Consider the following 26499-nt stretch of genomic DNA (forward strand, 5'->3'; position numbering starts at 1 on the left):
AGATGTCTAAAATTTTAGACATTTTCTAGAATAAAAAATACATAATGGACGTTGACTTTATTTGTAAATTATACATTTATATTTTTAAAAATGTAGGCACAAAGGCAAAGCTATTCAAAAGTGCAGGGACAATGTGTATTGTTGGTTATCCTTTGTCGCTTATAGGAGAAAACAAATGAACACATATCTAAGGAAATTGCAGAAACACTAGAGGAAGACCTCCAATCTGTAGTGGAATGGGGACAAAAATGGATGGTCACATTCAATGCTGCTAAGACTAAGCTTGTTTCCTTCAATAAATAAATGAAACCTTTTCTACCGCCAATAGCAATGGTCAAGAACATATTACCTGAAAGTAATTTCTTTTAAACTTCTTGGCCTAACGTTCACAGGGAACATGAACTGGAACAGATACATTGAGAGCATTGCCAAGGCCGCTGCGAAAAAGGTGGGTTCTCTCTACCATGCTAGAAATATACTTACACCTAAAAGTATCATGTACGTCTATAAGGTCACCATTCACCCATGTATGGAGTATTGTCACATTTGGGCTGGTGCATCTGCTATTAGTCTCTCATTCCTGGATGGGGTTCAAAAGAGGGTTACCAACCTGACAAGTCCTAAACTGTCATCTAAGCTTCAACCTGTCCCATCGACGAAATGTTGCATCCCTCTGCCTGTTCTACAAGTATTTTAATGGTGAATGCTCTGACAAACTACAAGCACTTGTGCTCCCTCAACTTAAATACCCCCGACAAGCAGCTTAATCCCACCCCTACACAGTAGAGATTCCTAGGTGTAAGAAAGCATTCTACTCCAATAGTTTCTTCCTCAGAACTGCTAGGCTTTGAAACTTTCTTCTAGGATTCTGCTTTCCCAACTGTACTGACATGCAGAAGTTCAAGGGTAATGTGAACAGACATCTTACTGCTCATCTCCCTCCATAATATATCTGCAGCTTATGTCTCCGATAGTAGCCCCTACTTCAAAGTGGCACTGTGCCTTGTTTGGGGTGAAAGTTGAATATATATATATATATATATATATATATATATATATATATATATATATATATATATATATATATATATATATATATATCCTACTACTAACTAGAATCATCAATCATCATAGTAGCACGTTTATTCCAGGGACCATCCTACTTAAATTTCCCAAATAGTTTTCAAATTTTATTGAAAATAACGTTTCGTTAGCGTGGAGTAGGGAATGGGGTATGGCTACCCAGGATATACTTTTCCATAAGTTTTCCTGTTATTTTATTTTAAACTGCCACATTGTGCATGTATCTCAACATAAATAAACACTATTTTATTCATTATATATTTTATATTTATATATATTTATATTTATTTTCATTATTAATTTTATTTTTCTCTAATAGCCAAATTGTCCGTTGATTAAACATCCGTTGGCAAAATCGTCCTCTATTCATATCGCCCGCTTTAAAACAAGGGAGATAATAAATGTCAACCTCAAGTGTGTAGTTATGAGTTTCACTTGTCGCGATCTGTTACTAATCAAAATGGATCTAAAAAAGGAAATAGAGAAACAATTTAATACGTACAACATTAGTAAAGATTACATTAATGTAAATTAAGATTAAATTGTCACAAAAAAGTGTTTTTTTTTAATTATACCTTTTGTTGGTTTCAACCTCCTAAGATTCGCATTCCTGAGCGTTCAAACAAAACACGAGTTTCCCATACTTGTTGTTTGACGGAAAACCGGAAGAAACAGATTCCTAGGGTTTGTTCTTGAAAACAACGAAGACAAAACACTGGAGAAGTTTATAAATTAACAACAAACAAGATATTTAAATATATTTAACGATCATTTTAAAGTTATTCCTGAATTGAGTTCTTATCGTTGTGGATTTTTATTCAATGTTTAATAATCTTAAAAGGAAAATCATGAGAAAAACGTCGTCTGAGTCATCGACCACTTCTTCGTCTTCTTCTGACAGTAAAGAAGCAAAGTAAGTTTAATTTATATAATTGTCTTTTCGATTTATAATCTTTGATCTGCACTAAACAAAAACAAGTTTCGAATTTCGGAATAGAGGCTGCGTTGTTTATTTTTATTTTATTTATTTTTTTTTTTTACTTATTAGCAATTAAGGTGCTAATGCAGAAAGTGATCCGCGCTATTTTTTTAAATCGTATTTCCACGTTTAATTAAAGTTTTATGATATGTGATTTTTTTTTTATTCAATTGTAAGGTACAGAATAGGTACAAAACACCCTCCCCTCCTCATGCTAAGAATGGCTTTTTAAATAATAACGTTATTATTTCAGCACGGATCATCACTCTCTGCATGAGTACCGCAATCAAAAAGATGCCAAATTATTTGCATTTTTATTTATTTATTTATTTTTGTAAGTTGAACTAGCAGAATACGAACCGTGCTATTTTCTGTAAATAAGAAACCCGAATATAAGAAAAACGGATATAAGAGATTTTCTCTGGTCCCAAATTAGTCTGTTAGGGCTGTGAGTGATCTCTTATATCTGGGTTACGTTTATATGATTTTTAAGTTAAATTCAAGCTTTACGGTATCTTTTGTTCACTAAATTGTTAGGTGAACGGAGTTTTGTTTGTTTTTGTTTTTAAGTCCTCCTTCCGATGTTAAAAATGAGGTTTTAATGTTATTCCATCACGGTTCATACTATTCTCGGAAGGATGTCCCCTCCCTTCTCCTCCACTTAAGAAAATAAGGAAAAATCTGTATGATTTATGTACCCGCAATGGAAAGAAAATATCTTACACCAAAAAATTACGTAAACTGATCAAGTAGTTTCGTTTTTCTATGATATTTTCTTTTCGGCACAGGAGGTACACGTACATCGTACAAATTATTTTTGTGCTTATTGCACTTATGTTACCATGCGCCTTTTTTTTTTTTTTTTTTTAATAGTATTTTCAAGTTGAATTAAAGTTTTACGATCTTTTTTTATTAAATTGTTAGATGAAAGTACAGAATAATTACAAAACATCCTCATGTTAAGAATTGTTTTCTAAATAACTTTATTTCAGCATAACATAATGTTACATTAGTGCACCGATTTTCTTTACTGTTTGGTATTTTTTATTTTTCCAAGACTGAGGGCGGGGGGCATAAACTTGCAGATTAAAATCAAGCAAAGTCCTTCACGACTGCTGCAGGCCTGTCAAATTAAAATCAAACACAAAAAAAAACATTAAAAAAAAATTATCGGTACTCATTGGGCGTTGAGTTCCATGGCGGGCAGCATAAAAAAACGCGTCGCTCCTTTCCTGACACAAGCGCACGTAACACTTTTTTAGGTATTATTATACAAACACCGTGACAGCAAATTAGTAAAATCTTTTACGTAGTATTCTGTTACGTTTCGGTGTGCTGAACACGAATCTGTAAACTGGGTTAGGGTTAGGGTACATTTTTTTCTACTAATTCGCTGTCACGGTATTTGTATAAATTTACCCTTTTTTATTTATTGACGTTATCGTAGTAACTAAACGATTATCTGTCACATTATTTATTTTGAAAAAAGTTTTACTCTTTATGAATATTAAAAGAAAAATTACTAAACGTTTATTAATAATGTCTCACTTTTACAGACATTTTGTTTTTAAATTTCTTTTTAAATGACGATTTTTATCGACTTTTTTTTTAATAGCATTTGCGGATGGGTAAAAAACGAAAAATAACTAAACCATTTACTGATAATTTCTCAATTTTACAAATATTTTTAACAAATAAATGTTATCAAAGTCAAGATACCGAGAAATTGTCAGTAAATGGTTTAGTTTTTTTTTTTTTTTTCGTTTTTTACCCATCCGCAAATGCTATAAAAAAAAAGGGGGGTACTTGTACAGTTTAGTCAGGACATTAAAAAATGAAAATACCGAAAAAAGTTTAAATTGTATGTATCCGTTATGAAACGAATACCCTTTTCTTGGCCTTCGGGCCGGGATCAAAGTGTAGTATCTGTTCCGGCAGATGCTGCAGTGCTGCAGTGCTGCACTTAAGGTAATTTGTACCAGTCAATGGAGGGGAAACCCTCTATACTGGGACAATTATTATTTTTGGTAATCACAATGCCACCTTTTTGCCTACTTTTAGGGGAGCTGGTTTTTACCTCACATTAAAAACGGCCTTGTACCTAATTTGCTTTGGTGGGGAAGCAAATAAATACCATCCGTTATGAAACGAAGTTCTCCGACAAAAAAAAAAAAATTCACTTAATTTCATCAAGTAGTTTGTTTGTTTTTTTTTTTTGTTTTTTTTTACAGCGGAAAAACATGTTTTTATGAGAGCATGTTGAAGGCGGCCATCTTGGATTTAAAAAAAAAATTTGTTTGAATTTTAGAAATGCTAAAGGGAGATGACTTCATTTAAAGCGCTGACACCCCTTCCTTCCCATCTTTAATACTAGCTTTTCTTCCTAAAAATCGAACATTTTGCTCGGTATCATAACAAATTGTTTTTTCGCTGTAAAAAAAAAAAAAAAAAAAAAAAAAAAACTACTTGATGAAATTAAGTGAATTTTTTTTTCCGGAGAACTTCGTTCCATAACGGATATATACAATTTAAACTTTTTTCGATATTTTCATTTTTAAATGTCTTGACTAAACTGTACAAGTACCGATGTTTAGTAATTTTTCTTTTAATATTCATAAAGAGTAAAACTTTTGGTAATCGTGAAGAAAGAGAGCCTGTTTCCTCGGTTTGACTATGGGTGGCGTTACTGTCTGTCCACCCCGTTACGGAAGCACAAAATGTATATAATGCCACCCTTGAAATAAAAATGTTTTGGTTATATTTTTATTTTAAATGTTTTTTTTTGTTGTTTTTTTTTTCTGCAAACATATTTAAGTTTTATTTTTTTTTTCAAACCTGTTTATGTTTTGTTTTTGCAAACAATTTTTTTTTCCAAACATTTACGTTTTGATGCTTGTTTATTTTCAAACATTTACGTTTGTTTTTTTTGTTTTGTTTTTTTTTTGCAAGCATAAACTAAATGTTTTTGCTATATTTTTCTTTTAAACATATTTATAGATACAACCGTTTTTCCGTGAGTATTCGCGAGTATTTTTTACGCTCTCATGATAAAAAAAAAAAAAATCAACGTTTTTTTTTTTTGTTTTTTTTATCTTTTTTTATGGACCCCTCCCTTTTTTTCTTAATTTTTCTGGACTTATTTTACCTTTTCCGCGAGTATTTATATATATATATTTGAAAAAGGATATTGTAAACCTGAATCTTACTTGAAACTATTTAAAAAAAAAAATTAGCACGGTACAATACGTGCATAAGCAAACTTTTCAAAAATATTTAGTTTATGCTTGCAAAAACAAAACAAAAAAAAACGTAAATGTTTGGTAAAATAAAATTTAAATATGTTTGCAAAAACAAAAAAAAACGTAAACATGTTTGAAAAAAAAAAAACCCTAAACTTAAATATGTTTGCAAAAAAAAAAAAAAAAAATGTTTAAAATTAAAATTCACAAATATCCGTGGGCTTAGAACTAATTTAGCTGATGTTGAAGCATTTCTCCTAACAAATACCCCGGATATCTTAGCACTAAGTGAGACTAACCTACACTCCTCCATCCCCTCTAACTACTTTAACATGCCTGGATATCTCCCACTCTGCCGTAAGGACTCTGACAGACATATGCACGGACGGACTTGGAGTTTACATTCGTAATACCCTTCCCTTGACTAGAGAAACAAACCTAGAAACGGATGATCAAGCCTTTATGTGCTTTAGACTAATCATGCAACACAACATTAGCTACTTTTACTTTCTCTACCGCTCTCCCTCGACCCAAGACTGCACCATAATAAACAAAGTATCTGACAGCATAGACACAGCACTCTCCTTCGACACTAGCGCCCAAGTACATGTATTTGGCGACTTTAATGTCCATCACAAAAACTGGCTTGGATTCTCTACTTACACAGATGCAGCAGGCAGCGCAACTCATAGCTTCTCTGTATCTCACTCCCTAGCGCAAATTGTTACTTTTCCAACCCGCTTCCCTGATCAGGAAGAACAACACACATCACTATTAGATCTGTTTTTGACCACAGTTCCTGATGATTGTGTAACGAAAGCCGACAGCCCACTTGGGAACACTGATCATGCGGTGATAATGGTTGAAATCGCCCTAAACTCTAGACCCAAAACTGAAGAGCCAGTGCTCAAAACAACGAGATATTATAAAAAGGCTGACTGGGAAGCTATCAGAGATCTTATCAGAGACGCCCCATGGGGAAATATTTTTTCTCTTCCTGCTCAACAGTGTGCAACCGAGACCACTGAATGGTTCAAAACTGCAATCGAAGCGCATGTTCCCATGCGGAAATTCTATAGCAAGCCCCACTCTCCCCAATGGTTTACTTCGACTTGCGCAACTGCCATTGCTCAAAGGCAGCGTGCATTCCGCAGGTTTAATCGACACAAGTCCAGTTCAAACAGACAGAAGTACATAGAAGCTAGAAGTAACGTTAAGAAAGAAATAGCGACAGCTAAGAGGGAATTTACGGAAACCACGAAAAAACGCATCGAAGCACAAAAACTAGGAACTCATGACTTCTGGAAAATCTACAACAGTGTAGTAAATAATGGGCAATCAACAATTCCCCCACTAACCAACAATCACGAGGTTCTTTGCTCAGCAACCGAGAAGGCTAACATGCTTGCCAGTCGGTTTGTCTCAAACTCCACACTGGACCCTCTAAACCACCCCCTACCTCAATTTCCTATGCGGACAGACGCCACGCTAGACGACCTGAAAATCACCCCTGCTCAGGTGCATGCTATCATAAAAAACCTTGACACTTCCAAAGCATGTGGACCCGACCTCATCCCAGCTGTGCTATTAAAAAAGTGCTCAGCCGAAGTAGCTCCAGTTCTCTCCAAACTCTACAACAAATGCCTTAATGAATCTTGCTTTCCGAGCTGTTGGAAAACTGCTTCTGTAGTACCAGTATTCAAGAATTCTGGCGAAAGAACTGACCCATTAAATTATCGCCCTATTAGCCTCCTCCCACTTTTTGCCAAAATATTTGAGACCTTAATTAACCATGCTCTAGTCCAGCACCTTACAGATGCTAAACTTCTGACCGACCGTCAATATGGATTTAGACAAGCCCGTTCCACGGCAGACATCCTCACTGTAATCTCTGAACGCATATACCATTCACTGGACAAAGCGGGAGAGGGAAGAGCGGTAGCTCTAGATATATCTAAGGCTTTTGACAGGGTATGGCATGAGGGTCTCCTCAGGAAGATTAGATCTTACGGTATCACTGGTAGAATACTTAACGTAATTAAATCCTTCTTAGATAAGAGAAAAATCCAGGTTGTCCTCGACGGTCGTACATCTAAACAATATGATATAAATGCGGGAGTGCCCCAAGGATCTATCCTTGGACCTCTGCTGTTCCTGATATTCATAAATGACCTCCCCGACAAGATTGCCTCTGAGATGGGGATATATGCTGATGACACCACACTCTATAGCAGGCACGACAGGAAAACAAACGAACATATATCTAAAGTAATGGCAGAAACACTAGAGGATGACCTCCAATCAGTAGTGGAATGGGGACAAAAATGGATGGTAACGTTCAATGCCACCAAGACAAAACTGGTTTCATTCAATAATTACAAGAAACCTTCTCTACCACCTATAGCAATGGCCAACGACTCTTTATCTGAGAGTACGTCTCTCAAGCTCCTTGGCCTAACGTTCACTGGAAACATGAGTTGGAACAGTTACATCGAGGGCATTGCCAGGGCCGCTGCAAGGAAGGTGGGCTCTCTCTACCGTGCTAGAAAACTTTTAACACCCGAAAGTATCCTGTACCTCTATAAGGCCACTATTCGCCCATGTATGGAGTATTGCTGTCATATTTGGGCCGGTGCATCGGCTACTAGTCTCTCGCTCCTTGACAGGGTTCAAAAGAGAGTCGCAAATCTGATAGGCCCTAAACTGGCATCAAAACGTCAGCCTCTGTCCCATCGTCGAAACGTTGCATCCCTCTGCCTGTTCTACAAGTACTATAATGGTGAATGCTCTGAAGAACTGCAAGCACTTGTGCCCCCACGACGTGAACACCCTCGACAGACCCGACAAGCTGCAAAATCCCACCCCCACACTGTAGAGATCCCTAGATGTAAAAGATCCTTCTACTCCAGTAGTTTCTTCCCCAGAACTGCTAGACTTTGGAATTCCATTCCGGGTCACTGCTTCCCCAACTGTACTGACATGCATAAGTTCAAGTGCAACGTGAACCAACATCTCGCTGCCCTAATCCCTACATAGTACCCCAGTAGATGTTTCCCCTGATAGTAGCCCCCTACACCAAAGTGGCAATGTGCCTTGTTTGGGGTGAAAATGTAATAAAAAAAAAAAAAAAAAAAATATATATATATATATATAACAAAAACATTTATTTTTATTTCACGGGTGGCATTATATACATTTTGTGCTTCCGTAACTGGGTGGACAGACAGTAACGCCACCTATAGTCAAACGGAGGAAACAGGCTCTCTCTTTCTTCACGATTACCAACTTTTTTTCAAAATAAATAATGTGACAAATAATCGTTTAGTTACTACGACAACGTCAGTAAATAAAAAAAAATGTTACGTGCGCTTGTGTCAGGAAGGGAGCGACGCACGCGTGTCTTTTTATGCTGGTCGCCATGGAACTCAACGCCCAAGGAGTGCCAACTTATCCAATACAAAATATTCTCAAAATAGATTTTGTTTCAATAAATAAATACCAATTCGGAATCTTGTAACTATTTTATTAAAGTATTAAGATATTTTTTTCTTAAAATTATTCAAATGTTTTTAAGAAAAATTACAATATCGTCGTATTTAAAAAATTTTTTGTTATTCATGTTAGAAAACTGTTGCATTAAATAAGCCATTTTATTTTAGTAAAATAGTTACCTCCCTTAGAACAACGAGTTAAGATTCCGAATTGCCCAATAAATTTTAATAGTAAAAAAGCATTTCGGGAAACGTATTGGATACTTTTCTTTTTGTTTTTATTCCACAATTTACACTTCTTTTTTCACGTTAATCTCATCGATTACAAACTTTCAGATTAAAAGAAATTTGGAAAAAAAAAATATGGCACTTCTGCATGACAGTGTCATGAGGCGAATGCGTGTATTTTAGTTTCAAGAACGGCCGATAGATGTGTGTCAGTCGAACAGGGGTCGATAAATCGTATCACTTATCTATATCTATAAAAGTGAACGTGTCTGTATGTGTCTGTGTACATTTGCCTACGCAATAACTCTGTCAATTTTAAGTCTACAGACTCGAAATTTGATATACATGGTACTGAGATTTGGAAAAATCTTTGTGATCGGTTTTCGGCCAGAAATTTGGCTGTTAAGCGGTCAAAGTTCAACGATTTGACCTTTGAGAACTCTACCAAACTCCTCCGCCAATTTTGGGTATAAACAATTGAAATTTTAGATATAGGTTCCTTGGACATGGATCTAACTTAATAACTTGATTTGAGCCCAAAACAAATGTTAAGAGGTCATAATTGGGGAATAAGTTAAAAAAAAAAAATTTGATCTCTGCGGTCTCTACCAAATTACTCAGACAATTTCTGGTCTAAACATTTGAAATTTTACATAAAGGATATTCAGAGATAGGGCAAGCTTTTTAATCGGTTTGGGTCGAAAATTTCAGCTATCAATATATAAATATATGAATGTATGTTTGCATGTTTGCCTAAAACTTTCGACAGAGGCGACTGATTTTCACAAGATCAGTATCGTTTGAAGCTCGACCCTTCAGACGACAAATACCGAAAAATTGGCTAAAAACATTTTCTTCATCCTCACTGGGCACTTTTCTACAGAGGGGAGTCGCTTTTTTCGCCGATATTTTCGAAAGTCATCCCCTCTTTTCGATTGTCTAGCCTTAATTAAAACCCAGTTTGACGGTGGTCGTAACAGCAAAGACGTCATGTTTTTCCCCCCATTTTTTTCCTCCTTCACCGTACGGGTTCAAGCCTGCCTTCCTACTACCAAATAGCGCGGGTTGTTAAATGCAAAAACATATTTTTAAAAAAGTCGTAAATAAAAAAAATTAAAAAAATTAAAATTTTAAATGATAACGTGGGAGGGGGGGGGCGACAGACCAAACTTTTCTCGAAGTTGTCAATAAATAAATAAATAAATAAATAAATAATAATAATAATAATGGCGGGGGAGGGGGTCTTAAAGAGCCAACGCCAAAACGAGACTGTAAATCGGTTCTAAAAACGGTGGATCGATTTACTAGAACGTAAATATGAAACTGAACCCGCCTTCCAAATCTTTAGATATGTGCTGTCTCTCTCTCTCTCTCTCTCTCTCTCTCACACACGCACACGCACGCACACGCACACGCACACACACAAACATGCACGTGCGCGCAAATAAACGAACGTTTATTCATTTCAATTTCTCCGCGCATTTTGCATAAAAATAAGTTCTTCCAGCCACGACATAATTTCAAATACGCCCGCACGCTTTTCTCACAACAACAAAAGTAAAATGAACATATTTCTGGCGGACGTAGTTGAAGACAGTATCACGTGACACAAGCGACCAATGAGAAAATTTAGAAGATTGTCTTTTTAACGCTTTTCCAAAAACCAAAATATCAGCAGTAGTTTCTTCCCGCCTTTTTCCCTTCTTTCTTCTGGCTCCGACGTGACACGAGAACATGCCTCTCGTTTTCATCTCATCGTCGCTTTCAAATGAAAACCATAATTACACACGCCACGCGGGCACCCAAAAATCACAGTTATGCACACAAACACACACACCCATTCCGTACATTTTCTATAAGAATTAATAACAACGGACTACTTTCCTCATTGGACTTTTGAATAAGGCGAACTTCGCCAGTTAAAACACAAACCTTGAAACAAGGACATTATTTTCACAAGACTTTCACCTTCAGATCTTATTAATTCAATGAAGGACTTTCATCTAACATTCTAATCATAATGATTTCTCAAAAACTTTTACCGATCGGACCTTTGCTTGTTCGTCTTGTTATTTTTGTTGAAAAATAAATGCGGTGCATTTTAAACGAGAAGGAGGTGTCATTTTGTTTTATTCCTTTTTTTTTATTATTTCGTTTGGGGCAGAGAGATTTAATTCCACTTAAACTTCTTTTCCCCTACAGATATTGATATTTTTTCAGTTTTTTTTTTTTTTAATAATCTGCTAGCTTAGCGTTCAATCGATAATTCACAGAAAATATTACTGGTTACCCTCACACCTTTCATAAAGAAAAAAAAATAAAATAAAATTCACTAACCCTAAGTCCAGGTTGTCAAAAAAAAATGGAATGGGGGGGGGGTGACAATAAGGGAGAGAAAAAAAATCTAAATTTTTACTTACCTAAACACTCACCTTTTAAAATGACGCTTTTCATAAGTTTTGGGGTATGCTGAAAAAGAATATCACATTTAAATTTCGTGTAGACAAGTAGTTTTTCAAATATTAAGACCGTCATTATGCAATGTAATTACTTATGTTATCACTAGTGGTCATTTTGTACGTACAAGCGTGCATACATCTTTAATGTTGTGTTCACATGTGTGTAAATGAAACCGAGAAACAAATTGAACGGCATAGCATTATATTTACAACTGAACAAGTACTTTTGGGTGTGTTTTACAAACCAGATCAATTCAGAAAAGTAATAAAAAATCAAATATTCACCATGGGGTAGTCCCGTCTGCGCAAGGAAAGAGGAGTCATTTTTATTTTTCGCTTTTTTTTGAGAGAGGCGGGGGTGGGGGTTCAAATATTCGTCTTTTTGTTTTTTCTTTTTACTAATTTATAATTTAAATGGAGGGAGGGTGATGGTGCTTCAATTTCAGGGATTTCGTCTTACATTTACATAAACACAAATCATGGGACATATCGGTGGTTGTGACGTCTGTTTTGGGAATGTACGTGTCAACATTACTATTTTTATTATTTACCCATATTAAATTTGAAGGGTTATGAAAAAAAAATTTTTTCAACTGTTAACAAAACATTAAAATGGCTAACTTGTTTACCAAAAAAAAAAAAATGCATCCTGGTGAACTTAATTTTATCAAATATTTTTTAAATAGGATTACAACATTGCATCTCCTAATTCACCTAGCGACGAGAAACACAAGCGAAGTGGTTATACACTAGGTACCTCCAATGCGTACCACAGAATAACCCTCCCCCATAAGTAACACTAGGTAATTGTAATATATTATAACTTTTGTGTCATTTAAAAGAAGCTTAAAATGAACTAGTAATAATTTTTAAAAAATTTCCACTGTACAAAAGTAATGAAAATGTGAGACAAAAATCCTATTTATGTTATTGACGTCTTAAAACAATGTTTTTATTGAAATCAGATTTTCATGAAATTTTAGATACTTATTCATTTTTAAATTAATTCATATTTCCAAAGCAGTTTTCATTAAATATGAGAAATATTTTTTGTAGGTGCACCCCACCCTTTATTTCATGTCACGAAAACTGAACAAAATATATTTAGAGGCAGATGTGTATTTTAGATTACACGGGCCTTGAAGCAGTGAATAGACATTGAATCTCTATAGTTTCAGGTGAGCATTGTCTGAAGATAGCAGTTTCAATCCTATCCGGAGCCAGCCAGAAGCCTACTTGGTCAAAACCTGGTGAGACGACAACAACTATGGAAGGCAGTAATTGCTGAGGTTGCCATTAGATTTGGCATTCCTATCTCGACGCAGTTAATCGCCTGACGAAGACCAGAGAAATAGTTGGCGGAAACGTTGTGAAACAACAAGCAAAGAGGATGAGGATAACAGTCCACAAATAAATAAAAAAACACAGATTACTCATCTAAAAAAAGAATTCCAATTCAATGCCGCTGAAAAAATGGTGGGATCCTTCTATCGATCCAGTAGATATCTCACTGCTGATGTAATTCTCTATCTATATAAGAGCCAGGTACGTCCAAGGAGAGAGTACTGTTGCCACATCTGGGCAGGAGTTGCTAGAAAGGATGTCTGCCTTGATAGAGTTCAAAATAGATTTTGTAGCTTTGTAGAAGATGTTTTTTCTCTTCCCTGCAACCTCTTTCTCACAGAAGAGAGTTTGTCTTTGTTTTATTGTTATTTTCATGGCAAGTGCTCGACTGAGCTTCAATCTATGGCCCCCCCCTCTCCAAACTTTCACAAAAAACACTCGGTTAGCTGAAAACACTATCAATAATTCCCCCACTCTTTATCTGTGCCTAAACCTAAACGTAGATTACATGAACAAAGCTTCTTCCTTAGAACTACATGTCTGTGGAACGGTCTTCAGTTTTTCTGCTTTCCAGCTGACTACAATACGGTTGTCTTTAAGTCCAATGCAAACAAGTTCTTGATGAGCCGTTTCACTTAAGTTAACAAATTTACCGAATTTCCATTACTAACGATTACTATATTGTCCAATTGACTTCTGTACACTCTTAACCCTGATCCTCATGTGGCCTCTGGGTCTTGATAAGTGAGTGGTGATGCCTATGTAAAAAAAAAAAAAAGTCCGTTTGAGCTGGTGTTGATGCAAAGTATTCGAACAAAGTTATTCAGTTGGAGCTTTTGCTCTAGTGTTTAAAATTTGCAAAGGCTCTTAGAAGCATTATTATCAAAATGAAAAATTTTGAATAAACAGATAAACTGTTTCAAACTCACGTTCAGATATAAATATTTTATTTTTTTAAAAATCATTAAATTTTTTTTTTTTTTTTTCTTTTAAACTTGAAATGTTTTTCAGACAGTAAAATATCCATCAGAGAATGAATTGATGTTTCTATTTTTAATTTTTATCTTTTATAGGAATAAGATGTCAAAGAAACATGGTCGCATGTCGACCATTCCAATGGTCAACAGGGAAGCGGTGGAAATTTTGGAAGAATTTCTGAAGAAGCACCAGGAGAGCCTGACTGACGTAACACCACTGAATTCCATTTACCAGAAAGTTTCTGAACTTGAAGTGAATGAGGAAAAACCTTCTCTGAGACGAAACCAAAGTTACTGCGCTGCTTCGCATGAATCTCTGCTTAGCAATGAATTTGAATATTTTCAGAACACAGTGTTTGAAGAGGAATTGAATGACTATTCAGCGCCGCTAGCCAGCGGTGAAGACTCTGACTCCCACAGAGATTCTCCACTGTCGGCGCCCGAGGCCACTTACTACAAGAGAAAATCCAGTGCCGACTCGTCGAGCTCGGATGATTCTCAGATGGCCTCGGACAAGCGGCACAAGAAGAGTTTTTTTAAGCGGGCACGAGAAAGGTTGAGAATGACTCTGAAGCGAGCCAAGAAGAACAAGAAAGAACACGAAGAGAATGAGGAGGAGAAACAACCGCACAAAAAAAAACGAAAGGGGAAGAAGAAAGAGAAAAATGGTAAAGTGTTGAGCGAAGTGACCACTGTAACAAAGACTCACATTAGACAGTCGTCCACTATGTCAGATATTCCGTCCCGCAAGTCTGAGATAACCCTCCGACAGGGTGAGGTGTGGGAGTCGAAAGACATTAAAGACAAGTCTGGCTCTTTTAGACATGTAAAGACCCACTTGAAGATCAAGGAAAGTACAGATTCCAGTGCCACTAATGGATTTACCGGTTCTTTTAAAAAGTTGAAATCCCTTCACAAAGGTGGGAAGAAATCGCTTTCTTTGGGAAGAAAAGGTAAGTCTCTTTTACATAAAAAACTCTAAAAGGCAAAAATTATTTTGCAATTTTTTTTTTTTTTTTTTTGTAATATGCTCATTGCGACATCAAACAATATATAGAAATTTTGGTTATAATTCCTAACTTCCAGCATTGCGCTATCGGTAGATGTGACAAGGCAAATCAGTTCCTTTGCTTTTTTTTTTTTTCTCGCACACCTATATCTCCCCTTTGCATGTACTCTTTTTTTATGCTTTTCTGATCATTCTATTTATTTAAAGATTTTTTTTTTCAGTTTTATTTTAATTAAGAATTATTAAAAAAAATTTTTAAGAATTATTGAAAACACTTTCTAAAATCCTTTTTAAACTTTTGGGAATATTGGATACATTTTTTATGATGTTTGAAATCTTGTTATTTTGATTTCAATAATTTCATTTTTACACTAAACATATCAATTCAAATAAAAAGAACTTTTCTTTTTAAACTTCAAATAAAGGACTTGTTTTTATAATTTCATAAATATATGTTTCATTGAATTTCAAATAAAATAAAAACTTATTTTTATAAATTTTATTATTAAAAGTGAAAATAAACAAATACTTTTCGACGATATCCTTTTCTATTTTATTTCAATAAATCGCTTCGCAATAGAAATACTAAAGAACAATAAAAGTGAAGAAACTGATTTGCCAGGTCACTGTTTCCGGTAGTGCTACACTGGAAGTTAGGAAGTATGTTAGCTGACTATAACCGAAATTTGATAATAAACATTCCAAATCAAAAAATTATTTAACTGATTAGCACCCAATTTTTTTTGTTGTTTTACCAAAATTCTTTTGTAAATATAATGTGAACAAAATTACTTTCAAACATTTACTTGACTTTATGATGATTAGATTATTTATTTATACTATGTAGAAATGTGGGTTGGTTATCAGGGCTACTTAGCAAAAAGGTTTGATTGAATGATATATGAAACAGATTGTATCTTTCCACTCTAGATTTTCGCAGTATACTGAAAACTGAAACGTAAGTATTGCCAATAGACATCAGAGAGTAGGTATAATATTTGAATGACACTCTATAGATATCTCTGAAAAATACAAATGCTGCTGAAATATTATTTTGGCCTTAAGCAAACGAACCATGAGTGCGACTGGGTTAATAACTATTTTCATCTGACAACTTTTCAAAGAAATAACAATAACTGGATTTCCACTATAAACTGACTATAATATATCGGATCAACGTACAATATCTCTTCCATCCTAAGTCAGAGAACTAGCAATCTTTCTAGATTTAGGAAATTATTTTTTTCTTTCTGATACATAATATTCCTTTTTAAGGGATCCGGTTCTTCACATTAAAAACTGGCCTTGTGTCTAGCATTGCACCTGCGATGTAGGGAGTTGGAGAATTTTGCTAAAGTCTCAAGTAGAGTTGGGTTTTTAAAATGAACCATAGTCATGCATTTCCACCCCCCCCCCTTTTTTTTTTTTTTAGCTAATTCTAGCCTCTAATTTTTACAAAATGTGAAAGTTCACACATTTTCTGTTTGAAATACAAATCTTGTTTTAATATGATAAATATGAGGTAAAAAAAAAAAAAATCCAACTTTTTTTTTCACTTCACTTGAACTCCAGAACTTTTCAAGTTATAATCTGATAAAGAGAGCAAACAGCATCACAATATGTTGTTGGTTGATTTGTGAATCAACAATTTATTAGAAAAGGTACCTTTTTGTTTTCTAGCCATTTCCAAATTTATGGTACCTTATATTCCCAAAAGTTCACTGAAGCTCAACATTGCTTGACTTAACCAAGTTTTCCACAAAGAAGGTAGACTTTCTGCTGGGCTTCTCACACCAGCCAGTATCCTACATCTCGATTGAAATAAAAAAAAAAATGAAAAAATTGTTTGTTGAAGTCTAAAAAATATAATGCAACCCACAATCGGTAGACATTTTCTTTCCTTACTGTCTCCAAAAATGGTCTCAATACGGCGCTTCCCTTTCAGCATAAATGCATTCCTCAAACATAACATTAACATAATTTGGTTCTAGTTGATAGTCTCTTGCCATCATATGTATGCAAATCGCATATTGTTCAACCACTTGGCACCTAGAAATTTTGTTCAATATATATATATATATATATATATATATATATATATATATACACACACACACACCAGGTTAAAGGTATTCAAGAGTGATAACTAATGAATTTAACAAGGTTAAAATTGTTACCCATCGGGTACTAACCAGGCTGAACATTGCTTAACTTCGGTGATCTGACGAGAACCGGTGTGTCAACACGATGCCGTGTGTGTCTGTATATATATATATATATATATATATATTTAGGCAGAATTTCATTATTCACGCATATTTTATTCAAGAGGATCTTCGTTCTTCTTTTTATGATTTTTCTTTCGACAGAGAACAAATCAATCAATAAGTAGGATGCACAGGAAGAACAATCGAGACCGAAAACGTTCGGTAAACTGAGGGACTTTATAAGAACTTTGGATCCCACAACAAAAATACTTGTACGAAAACAAGAAAAATTCGAAAGAAAGATCATAAAAAGAAGAACGAAGATCCTCTTCAATAAAATATGTGTGAATATATATATATATATATATATATATATATATATACGCACACACACATGCACAAATTTTACTTTGCAATGACACCGCCAGCCAACATCTTGAGGCCTAGAGTCAAATCTCGTTGCAGCTAGATCAGCTTACAGTCACACGCAATGCATGTGACTACACAAATTTTGGCGATTGGCATGTGAGATGTCATCCTAGTATCGTTCACCTGTGCATAGAGTATTGGTGTCACATCTCGGCTAGTGCACCAACCACTAGTCTCTACCTCTTAGACAATGTGCTAAAAAAGAATTTTTAACTCAATAGGTCTGCACTGTTTGCTAAGCGCCAACCCCTGTCACAGCACCATAGTGTTTGTTTTACAAGTACTTCTATGTAATGTACTCTGAACTTTCTGCACTTGTATCCACGCAGCATAAATATCTCTAACTAGTAATAAAATTGCACACCTTAACTGTGTAGGTGATGGAAAGTTTTCTACATAATAGTTTCTACCCTTTGTTAACTAGCCTTCGAAATTACTTCCCTGTTTCTCCAACCATACCAACACGCAGAAATAATATGAACAAATATCTTGCTGCATTCTCTCCTTTATAAATCTGGTCTCTATCACAGTAACACGTATGGGTATGGTTCACATGTAATATGCCTTGCTTGGAAGGAAAGAAAAGTTATGCTCTTATTCGAAACTGACACTCAAATCTATACCTCGTATTCTCAAAAGTTCATTAAGTGTTAATGTTGCTTAACTTGTGTGATCTAAGAACCGATGTTTCAAGCTACATTTTGCATTGGGTTGTTTAATATAATTTTTAAGCCTACATGTCAAGATATGATTAAACTAGAAGACGTTTTCAGCCCTTTAAAAATGAGCAAGTTATAGTGTGTTGACTTGGAATTAGTGCTTTATGCCAAATTGATGGTTGACTATGGATTAAATTTGTGCTCAGTTTTGCATTAAATACTAATCTTTATTAATCCCTAATTGTGCATCAAATGAATACCATATTTAGTTAGCTGCACCTTTATAACAAAAATCCATTATAAAATTTCAACTCAGTAGTGTCCGAGAAAAAAATGAGTAAATGTGGTATTATAGTGAATAATCCTTATTAATTGTACAGCGAATAGATACCGTTAGTGCAAAACTGTTTTCTATATATATAAAAGGCAAATGCAGCGCGCACATTTTTGTATGTCTCGAAAAGCCTTTTTTCGCCGACGGTCCCGGTCCTGGGGGGGGGGGGTTACTATCGCTTAGAAGTATTTATATACCCCCTAGATAATAATATCTACGATTTGGGAACGCGCCTCGCATCTAGATTTATTTACGTCGACTTTTATGGGATTCGCGCTATTTCGCCGTGTCGCCTGTTTGTCCTGCTTTTTAGTATAAATAAAGTTTGAGTAAATTCGAACATTGCGTGGTCTCGGCATCACGCTGGAACGTCCAGAAAGCAATCAGCTTTTGATCAATGCGGTGGAAACCTTATATCAGACAATTGCTTTCATATGGACACCCCTATTTTTTCATGGGGAACTGGTTTTTGACCCGACATCTTGGGGAAACTAAACCAAAACAAAGTTCACTGCGGGATTGATGTTTGACCTAATTCACTTTTAACTTAATTTATCACGGTTATTTTTATTTTATTTTTTTTTTTTTTGCTTTCACCTCAAGGATTCAAGTTCGAACGCCCCCCTCCCCCTCAAACTTTTCAAACACCCGGGCACCGCTGGACCTTTTTTTTAGAACTTTTCACATGGTTTGTTTTTATAATATGTACCCCCCCCCCCACACACACATACACACACCTCTAAAAGTTCGGGCAACGCCGGGTACCCCCGCTAGTTATATATAAGTTGAACAATGTTATTTTTGCACCAGCCTAATACTTAGTTTGCTGCATCTTATAACAAAAGTCTATACAAAATTTCAGTCAGATTGGTCCAGTAATTTCCAAAAAAAAGTGAAACAGACAAACAAGTATAATATAGATGTATTCGATTGAATAAATTTCTATGAATGTTTTTTTTCACCTTTGTGAAAACTTTCAGTTATTATTAGATCATGGCCATTGGACTGAACATTTCTAAACATTATGTACCTGGCATACATATAAAATCCTAATTGCTATATGACCTATCTGCAATTACTCAATGCATGTTAATAAAAAGGAAAAAAACTTTGTTATATTCGGTCGGCGCAAAAGTTTTTGCTGATTTAAAATTTTCATCTTGAAAATGAAATATTATTTTTGAAAATCCTTATTCATAACAATAATCTTTACATTGTATAAGTTGATTACATCTGTGAACGATCTTATAAATGCCTTGCTTGTAAAAATAACAACCCAAAAGAAAACGCAGATTCCGACACTTACTATAAATATTAGCTGCACTCTGTATCTGTGACACCATTGCCCCTCTACATGCTATCATCTGCATCTTAGTCATTTTTGTTGTTACTTGATCAATTCATTGAGCACACATTTAACCATATTCAACCATCAATTTGACACAAAGCACTCATTCTAAGTCAATGGGCTATAACTTTTGCCAGTTTTTAACGGGTTAAAAAGTCTAGTAGTTAATAATTATAAAGTCTTACTTGAAATGAAATTGATAGGTCATTTAATCAAAACACAAAGTTGAGTAAAATGAAATTTCAAGGTAATGGAAATGGAGAAAATTTAAAAATACGAGATTTTTTTTTTTTTTGTAGACTCTGTTTATGAAAAAAGTGACATGTAACTTGGATCCATTTAGAAATGAAAACATTTCCAGATAATACGTGATTGCTTTCATGTCCAATTATATCAGAATAAAAATAATTTTTTTAAACAATTATTTGCTAAACAAAAGTCTATATTAGTAATATTATTTACTACTATTAAGAAAATTTGCTGTTGATAGCAAAAAACGGCTTCCATCTGTAATTTACTTTTGATGCTGAAAAGAAAGATGGTCTCTCTCTACGAATAATATTTCAAGAAGGATTACTTTTATTTGCGAAGAAATTAGAGAGTAAGTTGGGTTTACTTTCAACAGCTTTGTAATCCTCGTTTTCCACCCACCCTTATCCTTTGTCCTTTAGTCCTCACATTCTATGATTGATGTTTTTGACAACGTGGAAAAAAAGTTTTCATTTTCTGGGTTGGTTATTGTTTTGAATGAGTAGTATATAAAGTTTTAATCCTCTCATAGTCTTCATCATCATTTAACTGTCAATCTAATTAACCTTTATCTTAAAGTGTATTTTAGCCTTGATACATGGGGACTCATTGATAAAAAAAAAATTTTTTTTAAATAAAAAAAAAATTGTACGAAAATTTATTTTAACAACATGCACCAACTTTAATCAAAACACAAAGTCGAGTAAAATGAAATTTCAAATTGTCAAATGTCATGCTATTTAGGTGTAAAGTCCAAAATCCAACTGACTTAATTTTATGTATTAGATATTTTCAAACTACTATTATTTTTTTTTTTTCTGCTGATTTCTTTCTATTCAGTATTTTTAATGCAGTATTTGAACGTTGTTTTGCATGAATACCTTCCATTTTTTTTTTCTCTCCTTGCACTAAAAACGACACAAACCGTTTTAATTATTGATTTTTATCATTTGTAATTTTCTCTTGAACTATTTTATTCTTTGTTTATTTTGTTTTTATATTTGATCTCTTTGTTCTCTTTGTTCTTCATCAGTTACCAATCACAGGATTTTCCCTTTCATTCATATCTTCTGGTGCTACCAGATCAGGTTGTCTGAAGATATTGGTTTCCTAACCTAAATGCACCAAACATTGACATTATTGTAGTGGGGGGGGGGCCCTTTGCAAAACTCAAATCATATTCTGCAAAGCCAAAAACAACCAAACCAAACACCATGAATAAATATTTGAAGATCTAAATAACTTGAAGCATAAAAACTTTTTTCCAAAATTACCAGGTTCAGAACTGAATAACTCGAAAAGGGTTGATATGCCATAAAACAATCAAACCGATCCATTCACATCTAATGTTATATAATTAGGTAAATGTGTTCTAATTGTTACTGGCATGGACTGTGAACTGTGTTCTAGTTTCAAGTTCCGTCAAAGTTACTGAATCACTTCCATTTAATACCCTCGAAAAGGTATGAATTTCATATGCCCTTCTTCCCACTATATGTGGAATATTAGGATAGATACCATAGTCTAAGACTATCTTTGCACCTGATAGCACCCAAAGTTCAAACTCTCCTCACTGTGGCAGGGTGGTGCTAACATAATAATGTTAAAAATATGTCATTGGGAACTTCAGTTCCTAGTAAAGTTACCCAAGTTGAATTGGTCTGGCACCCAGCGGTATTAGAGCCACAACTTTAATAAAAGTGAAAGTTCAGGAAGTGACAATTTTTTACAATTAGTGATTTCAGGTCATTATATCACTGCATCTGTGGAGAATCTATGCCAAACAAGATATTTATGACTCTTTTGAATCCCAAAGGAACTTTCTCTTAGGGAGATGCTTGGACATATCTAAAATGAGTTTCTGTCTGTCTAAACTGGCATACTTAAGCTTGAAATGGAAGAAACTCTTCCCTTGCATTGGTCAGTTGGTCAGATTTCAATTTGCTATTACATTTTCATCCCTAAATGTGCTATCAAATCAGATTGTCTGAAGATATCAGCTTCTTTGGTTGACATAAAATGCACCAAACATTGATGTTGTTTTTGTTTTTTTTTTTACTCCTTTGCAAAACTCTATCATATTCTACAAAGCCAAAAAAATAACAATTTTCCTCTAAAAAACAACCAAACCAAACCGCATGAATAAATATTTGAATATATATATCTATAAAAGTGAAGATGTCTGTGTACATTTCCCTACCAAACTACTCTGTCAATTTTCAGTCTAGAGACTCGAGATTTGATATAAGGGGTATTGAGATTTTGGGAAATCTTCTTAATTAGTTTTCGGACAGAAATTTAGCTGTCAAGGGGTCAAAGTTCAATGATTTGTCCTTTGAAAACTCTACCAAACTCTTCCGCCAATTTTGGGTCTAAACACTTGAAATTTTAAATGTAGGTTACTTGGACATGGATCAAACTTTTTAATTTGATTTGAGCCCCAAAAAATAAATGTTAAGGGGTTAAAATTGGGGTCAAAGTTTAAAAAAATTTGACCTCTGCGGTCTTTACTAAATTACTTAGCCAATTTCTGGTCTAAACATTTGAAATTTTACATAAAGGGTATTCAGAAATAGGGCAAGCTTTTTAATCAGTTTGGGTCAAAAATTTGAGCTGCCAAGGAGTTATAAAGTTCAAAAGATTTGACCTTTGCGATGTCTAGCAAACTACTCAGCCAATTTTGGGTCTAAACATTTTAAATTTATGCATAACGGGTATTCAGACATGCAACAAGCATTTTAATCAGTTTTAGGTCGAAAATTTGGCTGCCAAAAGATCAAAGTTGAAAGAGTTGACCTTTGCAGGTTCTGCCAAATTCCTCCACCAATTTTGGGTCTAAAGACTTGAAATTTTAAATGTAGGTAACTTGGACATGGGTAAAACTTTGTATTTTGATTTGAGACCAAAATAATAAATGTTAAGGTGGTCAAAATTGGGGTCAAAGTTAAAAAAAAATTGACCTCTGCAGTCTCTACAAAATTACTCAGACAAATTTTGGTCTAAACATTTGAAATCTTACATAAAGTTTATTCACATGCAAGGCAAGTTATGAACAGTACATAGGGCCCGAGAAAAGCCGGGGTGAACTGCTAGTATATAAAACATTTGAAGCATAAAAACTTGCCAAAATGACTGGATCTGGTATTAAATAACCCAAAAAAAGGCTGATATGCTGTAAAATTAAAGAAGCAAACCAAACTAATGTGCAGCTTGAATCAAATAACCATAAAAATATCTACTAGTATTAAACACTGAACCACAACTATTGTTAACCAGAGTAAAATAACTTATATTATTTATACTTGTAATGGCTATTGGCCTGATCCGTTTGAATCCCTTACTTCTGAGTAACTACAACCTCTCTGACCGTCGCAACCTGCTTTTGCCAATCCTGAGCTAGGTCACATGATATGGGTAGCCAATCTAGATTTCAAAGTCAGACAAACTACTTGTGAGTTTAATAGTGCTTCTAGGTTGCCTTTGTTGCTGTCCAGAAATTTGACATGAATAGTTACTTCCCTTTGTTTGGAACCAAAAAAAAATTCGAGGGACCATACAACCATAGTTAAAATAAATTGAAAGTAAAATAGTATTGGACAATACCAGGTAAGTATAGATATATTAGTGCTGTATTTGCACTTTTTGTATTGAGCTCATATCTGTGCTAGGCCTACTGATCTTAGTTGTGATGACTTTCACGTTAGTTAGGATAAGTCTAATTCCTCTCGAGCAAATGCATTTCTTACCATCACCAATCTAGAGCTAGGTCACATGATATAGCTAAACAATCCTGATTCCATAGTTGAAGACCAACTGTTTGTGGGTAAAATTAGGATCAAAGAGATTCATAGGTAAAAAAAAAAAATTGTTGTAAATCATTGTTTGAGGGAAACTTACAAATGATACGTTCGTTATTTCATGTTTTGTTACAAATTTTTAATTACATTGTGTCTCTAAAAAGTATTTTCCTGTTGTATTTTATGTACCTGTATTTCTTGTTGTATTTTATTGATATGTATTGTAATTTTGCTTGCTTGTCTTTCTCTCTTACCTTTCCTGTGTTTTAATATACTCTCTCTTTGTGTTGTTTAATCAAAACTGAATCCCCATTGTAACTTTCCAGAGTAGCTTATTTTCAGGTTAGCCCTGTACAGCAATCTTCTAAATGATGTCACAAACAAAACACTTGCTCCCAATTTGTCATGAGCCAGCATGGAAGTAGTAAGACTCAAAAAAACTCATGAGAATTTTCATGTCGGTGCACAATCTGACGTAACCGGAGATAGCAAAACCTAATAATTGTTCATTGGAAGTCACCAGGGACTAAATTAGTGACTGAAGGCTTAAAAAACTAAATGGGATAACTTTAAGTTTCAAATGATTTCTCCTGAAATAAAATTGGAAATATAGAAATTTAAAAAATAAATATGCTAACATAGGGGATCAAAACCAGAGTTAGGAATATGTTACTGGGTAGTGCCGCTAGTCTTCAATAAAATAATGTACAATGAACATTATGTTTTAGCATTAAATGACTCATGAAACAAACCAAACCTATTTTATGATGATCCCAAAATTGTCTGTTTTATGACATATTTCTTGGCTCATTTAATGCTGAAGTGAAACACTGTATCTATTGTCAGAAGAATCCCCCCACTCCCACCCTCACCGTTTTTACTTTTATACACCTGTAGGAGTATAGTTAGTGATAATTTTTTCTGATTTTTGAAAATGCTATATCGTAAGAAAAAAAAAAATACAATTCATGTGTTATATGGCAAAAACAATATCAAAAACGAAAAACAAATCAGAAAATTAAGGTTTTTCTATAGAAGACTCGTATTCAACCGAAAGTTTCCAAACTTGTGATTTTTATTTCAGAAGATACAAAAAATGGCCAAGCCATTGTTGAACAGTCAACTAATACTCACATTAAATGAAAAAAAAAACAAACTTAAATCTGTTTTGAGATAGGTTCAAGAACTCATTGCCAATTCTTACAGCGAGGTCCATTTCGGTACTTGTGTAGTTTAAGGACTATTTTTTAGATAGGATTTGTAATTGTTGCAGCATATTCATAACCAAGTTAACTATTATAGCACATGTGAATGTAGATGGTCTCCCACAATATTGAATCTACCTTCTCCTGTCTAAGTGACATGTTGAATGCTAGTGGTGGCTGCAAATACGCGATCATCACTCTGTTGTGTTGCCTGGGAAAGGTTTAGGAAGTTGCTGACACTCCTTACATCTTGGGGTATTTACTTCAAGATTTAGCGCAATATCTTTTCAACCTTTCATCTTGCATGGCAGTGAGACATGGGTCGCTAACACTTCTGATCTGTTACAGCTTTCGCACAATGATCTTTCCATAAACCAATTAGATGTGCGAATGCAATCTGGAAGAAAGGACTCCTTCAACCGTGCTTCATCAGAAACTTGGTATTAGTATGCCTTACAATATACGGCATAATCACGTTGACACACCAGTTCTCACTAGATCTTCAAACTTAAGCAATGTCGAGCTTTGCGAATATCAGATGGGTGACTATTTGGAAATATCAGGCGCTGTATATAGGATGATGTCGACACCTTGCAAGAACGGGGGGGGGAAAAAAAAAAAAAAAAACTAACCTTGTCATCTCCCCTGATGAGGATATACAAGTGACTGAAGACCGCTTATGAATTTGATATTCCCATGAAACTTCCTCCTTCGGAAGAAAGTGGTTCAACCTGCCTAAGGTAAATGCCACTTCACTCAGCATCTCAGGTGGTTTAGCTACATACAGCGTGCCACCTCTTGCATCAACTCCACAACACCAGGGACTAGGGAGTGTGGGTAGATCCAAGACATAACTTGAGTGCATGAAAATTGTTCAGGTTGCGTGCAGTTATATCAATGTTCCTTTTTTTTGGGGGGGGGGGATCACAGAGTAGGTATGAGACGTTGCCTGGTGTTGCTCACTCCAGAGATGCTTGTTGCACCCTTAATACCAAAAACCTGATAATAGAAGGTCTACTTTTTTACAAGAGATAAAAACACAAATCACTATTTTACACATACTTTTCTTAATATATTAAAAATAAAATGTATTGACCATAATGCAGGACGACCCAAAAGGCTCCCTTTTCATTGGCTACTACACCGAAATGTAGGGGAGGACGTCACTCCTTTTCCCTGGATTGTCCTACTTACCCTTGATTCTCACGATAAAATGCTGAGTGTTTAGGAAGGAGGTATCAAATATTTTTATTTATTTATTTTTTTTTTATTTTACCCAGGATTGAACCTCTGGTCTCTTTCGAACACTCTATTATGCTGAATGGGCTGGTATTAATGCGTGTATAATTGAGCACAATATATCTGACATAATTTGTACCTCGCACAGGCGATTGATTACATAAATCATGACAGAATTCATTAGGTCAATCATGCACGCATTCAAAGTTTGTTATGCATCACT

At 34.7% G+C, this 26499-nt stretch overlaps 1 protein-coding gene across 4 annotated transcripts in view; it reads left to right on the forward strand.

The window, feature by feature from the left end:
- Positions 1 to 26499, forward strand: part of LOC145241417 (uncharacterized) — an 83564-nt gene that overhangs the window by 33204 nt on the left and 23861 nt on the right. For 2 of the 4 annotated variants that reach the window (XM_080104353.1, XM_080104357.1), the window contains exons 1-2: positions 1403 to 1996; positions 13897 to 14753. In XM_080104353.1, coding sequence (XP_079960479.1) covers positions 1905 to 1996; positions 13897 to 14753 — 949 coding nt within the window. In that variant the 5' untranslated portion in view covers positions 1403 to 1904. Of the gene's footprint in view, positions 1 to 1402; positions 1997 to 13896; positions 14754 to 26499 lie in introns of those variants that run through there. The other 2 variants (XM_080104356.1, XM_080104354.1) reach the window with 1 other exon arrangement.

The sequence above is a fragment of the Euprymna scolopes genome, chromosome 20 (assembly GCF_053919585.1).
Source record: "Euprymna scolopes isolate OS-2025 chromosome 20, ASM5391958v1, whole genome shotgun sequence".
NCBI classification, from domain to species: Eukaryota; Metazoa; Mollusca; class Cephalopoda; order Sepiida; family Sepiolidae; genus Euprymna; species Euprymna scolopes.